The sequence below is a fragment of the Cannabis sativa genome, chromosome 9, assembly GCF_029168945.1.
Source record: "Cannabis sativa cultivar Pink pepper isolate KNU-18-1 chromosome 9, ASM2916894v1, whole genome shotgun sequence".
Lineage (NCBI taxonomy): Eukaryota > Viridiplantae > Streptophyta > Magnoliopsida > Rosales > Cannabaceae > Cannabis > Cannabis sativa.
The window spans coordinates 18,734,368-18,741,150 of NC_083609.1; the positions used below are offsets into that span (position 1 = coordinate 18,734,368).

Sequence of the window (6,783 nt, forward strand, 5' to 3'; positions counted from 1 at the left end):
AATTGAATAGAGATCTCGCAAGCCAAAGAAACAATGCCACGTTACCAAGTAAATAGAATTTGTCTTTCATATTCGAATTAATTTAGAAAACAATAAACGTTTCACTTTTAGCTCCCACTTATCTGACTATGTAGACTGAAGCAAGCTTCCACAATCCACAACATTCTGGAAGCTTATGGATGAATGTTATTTATATTTTTGGCAAGACACGTGGACACAAGATGGATTATTAAAGCCCATCAGTGGGCCCTAAAAGACAAAGATTGGGCCAAGCCCAATATCAGCCTGGCTTTTCGAGAAGGCACTCGCATTACTCACACAGACGAGTCTCTACCAAGTGTAGCCCGTACCTGGAGGACTTATAGCTCCCTGTAGCCGAAAGGGTCTACCAGCATGTTCTTAGAAGCCAACGATAGTTCCCTTTTACCATTTTGCATAGAATTAGGAAATTACTTTCAACAAATCTCAAACAGGAGTAATATCAAGCCAAAAAAGAAAACTACATAGTTGATGATCAAACAATTAATGCACAATTAATTACTTGCCAAGTTAACATACAATCACTGCCTCATGGATTGGACTGTGTACGATAAGTCCAAAGTATTGTATTGTGTCATATATCTATATACAATAATTGTATTGTGTCATATATATTTGACTCTACTTAGAATATTTTGAAATACTTGTTATGGTCTATATTTATTTTAATTTTAATACATATATATAATAAACTATTTATATTGATTTTTTTTATTTAAAAAATAAATTTTCTAATCATTTTTAATAGATACTTTTTAAAATAAATAAATAAATATTATTAGAAAAGTATAATGTTAACAAATATTTTCATAAAAAAATTATAAATAGCACGTATGAATTTATATGAACAAAACACAGATATATTGATAATTATGGTCATTTTGTATTTACCAGCTAACTCGTATTAAGCTTTTCCAACTCACAGCTACTTTTTCTTACCACTTAACCAAACTGGCCCCTTGTATCCCTTATCTCGAATCTCATCCATTCACAACTACAACTTTTCACCGTTTCCGATCTTTTGCTATTTAAGCATTAAAATATCGTAACTGTAAGGGCTTGGAAAACAGCGAGAAATTCATTACAAAAAAAATTGGCTTCCCAAAAACAGGAAAAAAATTCTCAAAATTTAAGACAAAGGGCAGAATATAATTATAATTATACCGATAATAAGCATAAACAATTACATGGCAACCATTATCTTCTATCAGAGTACCGACCGGTGCATGATATTAGAGAAAACAAAAACTCTACTTATGACTTTCTAGTTGGATCAGTTCTCGACCAAAAACGGCATTTACCAATCCGTTGCATTACTCTTCGTGCAATGCCTTCATCAAATACAATCTGTTGAAGCTTTGACCAGCAACCCTGGATAAGTATTTCACCCAAGATAAAAATGTGAATTTGTCATCAATTAATTACAGGTCAACAATGTCAATTGGTAGCCAGAGCAAAATCAAACGCAAATCTTCATACTTGAGAAAGAAAAATAAAAACAGGACATAATCATGCATGAAACTGTAACATACCCATTAATCTGGTTGCAGTAGTTTGATATTTGATTTGTGATAAGGAAACTCTCCAAACGAGATGGCTCGGGAAGAGGCTTGAAAATAGGATTTGCAGCATCCTCCTCCGGCAAAGGGTCTTCACCAGATGCCTTCCTTGCAGCATTCTCAGCCCTACAAAGCATTTTCGATATTAAGTTACCAACAATATACCATTACGAAGGAAATAAATGAAGAAAGAAAAAGTAAATTACTTACTCAAAAAACATCACTTAATGCTTATAGTTTGTAGAGCAAACATGATAATTTATTCTACCACAAATACAAGCATCCTAAATAGCTTTTAAAGTATTTCTAGAATAAATGATAGAATCCTAATGCATCCACCAGGGAAAAAAAGTAGGCAACCATCAGGACAAGAAAACAAAACAAAACCATATCTTTGTAAGATTGTTGACTACCCACATCCCCAATATGCAGCAAATAATGCAAAATATTATCATTTATATGTACATACAAATTTCCAATATTAGGAAGCCATGATGACAAAGACATCGACAAAAACAAACTAACAATTAAACAAAATTTTCACCTTCTCTTCTGAAGCCATGCTTGCTGTTGGGATTGCTGTCGTGACAAGCTTCGATAGTAGAATTGGAACTGTAAAAAGATACTCATCATGTTATGCAACCATCAAAAATTACCATACACAGTGTGTGTGTGTGTGAGAGAGAGAGTGGAAGAGATAGAGATAGAGATAGATAGATATATATATATAGAGAGAGAGAGAGAGGACTGCAAACCTTTTGCTGCTCCATTGACAAATCATCCATGCATTCAATCAAAAATTCCATATTCCTCTCCATAAATGGACCAGTTGATAATTGCAAACGATCATAGTCACACTAGTATGGAATAAACGTCAAATCAGAATGCAAGTATGTAAAAGATGTAGAATACTTCAGAGCAAAAGATTAGTAATACCTGGGTAACAGGGGTATCAGCTTCCAGTTCAGTCATAAAGGCACTTATAAGGGCAGAATTTGAGACTTTAATCTATCAAGTAGAAGATCATCAATCAGAAAATGATGAAATCCATATTGAATTGTGAGTGCACACATCCAATGTTAAGATGGGAAGTAATCAAAATACTCTCGATAATATGCTACTAATGATCTCAGTAGGTAGCGGTAGCCATAGAAGTTATTATTAAACAGAATATATACATATATATATATATATATTAAAAACGACTTCATTGTCAGAAATATCAGAGAGTAAAAAGTAAAAAAACTTACAGGTATTTCCTCAAAAATATCAACCCAAGACAAGTTCTTCTCCCTCAACCTAAAAGTAGCACAAGAGAAAAATAAGTCTTCATCTCATAGTTTACTTTCATTAGAATAAGTTAAAAATCCAGAAAGACATACGTCTCTCCTGTAAAGTTCTTTTTGCGGTGAAGTTCCATGAACGCATCAGAAAGCTTTAACGCCTTCAGTGCTAAGACACCCTGGTTTGACCTTGATGGATCATAAATTATGCAAACACACCGCTTAATATTTTCCTGCAAACAAATGAATGAATAAATATAGTTAAAAACAAACTCAATTGCTAGAAAGAGACCAACCAAACAAAATTGTTAAATTCTGTACATAAAACCAGAAAATTTAAAGCAAAATATATAGAAACTAAAACTTTACCAAAAATAATATAAAATCTAATTCGTCAGCTTAATGTTTGAAAGCTCACATCAAAAAATATGAAATACAAAAATTCAACTCTATGTTTGCAAGTTTACATAGATATTAGCAATTAGATGTGGAAACATAGTTTAAAAAGGCATTTTTGAGATGTGCCACAATTTGAGGCACTGGAAAAGTGCTCAAGGCTTATCCATTGAGGTGACAGAGAGGCGTAAGAGGTGAGGCGCAGCAGGCGCCTCACAAAATTGGGGGTGGAGAAAGTAAATCTGGGTCTTTTTTAAAAGCCGAGTCATTAAATTATTGTGATCAGAAAAGCCCTGCTGCCCAAATTTCATTAGGTGAAATGAAAATAAGCTCCCCCCTCTCCAAACAAACAAAACAAAAGGTAAAAAAAAGCAGGGAAGATGAGAGAGCTGCTTTCCACTACTCAAGTTTGTTTTAGTATGGTCGTAGAATCTAGCTTTCTAGTTTTAGAAACTAAATTTTTCTCCTTGTTTTAGAGTTCCAAAAAATTATGTGATGCTTATGTATGTTAACTTTGAAATTAAACATTGTTACACAGAACCCAAATTAAATTATTGTGAGTTCCAAAAAAATAACACTCAAATCAGAAAAAAGACCCAAAGCACTTGGCTCATAAGATAAAACATACTTAAAAGAGTGAAATTGACTTACAAAAAATGATATGAATGATTGTGTCAGTCAATCGAACTACAAGCCAGAAAAATTTTCAAATTCCTTCCATTAATTTAGAAAAAACTACTTATTATTCATCAAGGTCACGAAAACCTATTATACAAAATATACTCCATTTTCCTTAAAACTATAATACATAGTGACATTGATTATCATGTATCATACTTTTTAGCTCAATTACAAGCATTGATGTTTGGCTTAGCCATCTATCACAGTACTATTAGTAGTGCTTGATAACTAAAATTGATAGTTAAGCTAAATTTGTATACTTCTTTTATCAACCCAAAAATTAAACAATTTTCCAACATTTCAGCCTTTGTTTTCTTACTCATGAGACTAGAACCTATTTCCTTTGCACTAAATCTCACTACTAATTTGCAAAGATCAAACTTATATACCTTCCATGAGGTAGGTGAGAAATATATCATACATATATATTCATCCATTTTTTGTCTTCTATCTTCCAAAATAAACATAATTATAAATTATAAAATGATGTAAAAAAAGAAGTTGCATATATTTTTATTAAATTACAATTAAGAAACTAATATAAAAATTTATTACCTGGTAGTTCATGAAGGTCTCAATTAGTTCTACTGTTTGATAAGAACCAAAAAGAGTTGACTGATACCTGAAAATTAAAATAATGGTTGCAAGTTACATAGGAGAAAAGATTAAGAACATCTTTACAAACAAGATAGGCTCAGGTTTTTGTGTGTAGCAACACCGACAACAAGAACATACCATCCAACAGTGTTGTTGTCAACGTTAACCTCTCTCAAACATCTCATCATCTCAAGCTGATAGTTAGCACCTTCTGCTTCAATCTCCTCATCCTCTTCTCTTATCTGAATGATTATATCATACCAAGCATAGATACAGAAGTCAGATAACAAGACAGTTAATAATATAAATCGGCAATTTTCTAGATTGGCCCTAAAAGTACCGTACCGGAAAAGGGAAGCAATTAGTAACTTCAAGAACACTGCCAACATCCAATCCAAGAAGTTGGCCTGTGACTAGAGCTGGTGAAAACTCCTTGCAATGCTTGATTATCTTTAATATAGCCTGTTCAACAAAATACATAAATAAATAAAAAAGTCTCTAGCACACAAATTGAAAAATAAACTGAATTAGATTCAACCATAAACATTTGCAGATCAGTAAAGAACACCAAACAATTCTAAGTGCACTTACTACATTCCAAAGACAGATATATAAACATATCAAAACCATAAGTTAAAAATTTTGATCAAAAAAAAAAAAACACAGTGAGAGAGAAATATTACCAATCCTTCGATCTGTACAACTCTGAGTGGAGAGGCAACTTCTTCCGTTGCTGCCACTTGAAGGAACGACCTCGCCACTGCAATCCAAAAACCATAACCAATCAAAACAAGCTCGCACAATCAAAAATGAAAAATTAACACAGAATTTCACGCACTGTTCGCCGCCATTATCGCACGCTTCCAAAGCTCAAGAGATAATAATCGCAGAGAGAGAAAGAGAAAGCAACAGCGCGAGCGAGCGAGTAGGAGCAGCAAAAGTTTCTTCCTCTCTCTGCAGAAAAATAATAAAACCCTAATTAGTTTTGAATCTCTCTACGCTCGTCGGAACGCACAACAATCCGTATTGGGCTTGGATTCTACATGAAGCCCATTAAGGCATCCTGGGCCCAAAAACTGTAGGCGTGTAAACATAATTAATGAAACATTTAGGGGTATGAGTGTAAATTACCAGATCATGGTTTGTATAAATACAGAAGCAAAACTAATCGAAAACCCTAAAAGAGGTTCTCTTAGACGCAAACTGCTGTGTGAGATTAACGAGTCTATGAACACAGCGGTTGTGTCTAAATCTTATTTCCATTTCAAATGGAAAAGAGAGAGAAGAGGATCTGATAACAAACGATGGTGTTTCAGAAAGCCAGTGCTTTGTTTCAATCAGCTCTTGGCTCGCTATAATGCCTACATTTTTGTTTTCTTATTATATGTTTTTTCTTTCATTTGATTTTGGATTTTAATTTTGAAATTCTACCTCGGGGTCTATTTTATTTTAGGGGAAACTTAAGAAGTTGTAATATTTTTTTATTAGATTGATGGAGAAATGGTAGTTTTAATGCTCATCTGTGCATCTCTGAAACCGATGATGACTTGTTGCTTGTATTCATTTTAGAGCTCATGATAAAAATTAGGATTCTTTTCAATATTATACCTAAAAATTTATTTTATTTACAAAAAATATCATTAAAAAAATTATTTGTACAAATATCGTTATGCGTGCCACATTATCGTATAGACCAAATTTCAAAATAATTACCGAAAATAAAAAACTGAAAATCTCGTTTCTAGAAATTTTTACTTTTTGAGAATTTTGAAAAAAAATAACTATTTAGTTACTTTTTATATGAATAAGATAACAATTAGTTACTTTTCTTTTAAAAATTTATTTCAGACGCAAATTCGCTGTGAGAAATTCAAAAAAATCGAACCCCAATTTCAGGTTCTGATCCAATTGGGTCTTCTTTTTATTCGTAAATCATCCCCCAATTTTTAAGATTAATTTTTCATTTTCTAACATTTTGAGATTTTTGTCTCCTTATTGAATCTTTTCAAATCTGCATTGTTTCTATCAAAATTAATGAGCTCACATCGTTGTTGTGTTATACGGAGACTAAACTATGCCATTTGTTATGTTTAACCTTCATGCACATCAAAAAACATGTTATATTCTATATTTGGATTATGTTAAAAATTTGATCTTATGAAGAATACGTTTAATTAGCTTAATGTGTTTTACTATGCAGTATATTCATATACAGTCCTTCTTTTTCT

At 32.5% G+C, this 6,783-nt stretch overlaps 1 protein-coding gene across 2 annotated transcripts; it reads right to left on the reverse strand.

Annotated features, from left to right (window-relative positions):
* Positions 1-1,167: 1,167 nt before the first annotated feature.
* LOC115722800 (eukaryotic translation initiation factor 3 subunit H) lies at positions 1,168-6,117 on the reverse strand. 2 transcript variants are annotated; one of them, XM_030652126.2, is made up of 12 exons: positions 5,394-6,117; positions 5,239-5,315; positions 4,901-5,017; positions 4,694-4,797; positions 4,514-4,580; positions 2,981-3,114; positions 2,849-2,897; positions 2,535-2,606; positions 2,354-2,455; positions 2,143-2,210; positions 1,572-1,724; positions 1,168-1,410 (listed from the first exon to the last, which is right to left on the reverse strand). In XM_030652126.2, exons 1-12 carry the CDS (start codon positions 5,404-5,406, stop codon positions 1,353-1,355), a joined length of 1,014 nt encoding a protein of 337 aa, XP_030507986.1. In that variant the 5' UTR covers positions 5,407-6,117; the 3' UTR covers positions 1,168-1,352. The 2 variants fall into 2 exon arrangements, with proteins under 2 accessions (XP_030507986.1, XP_060959849.1); XM_061103866.1 differs by having other exon boundaries at positions 1,168-1,724.
* Positions 6,118-6,783: the final 666 nt, after the last annotated feature.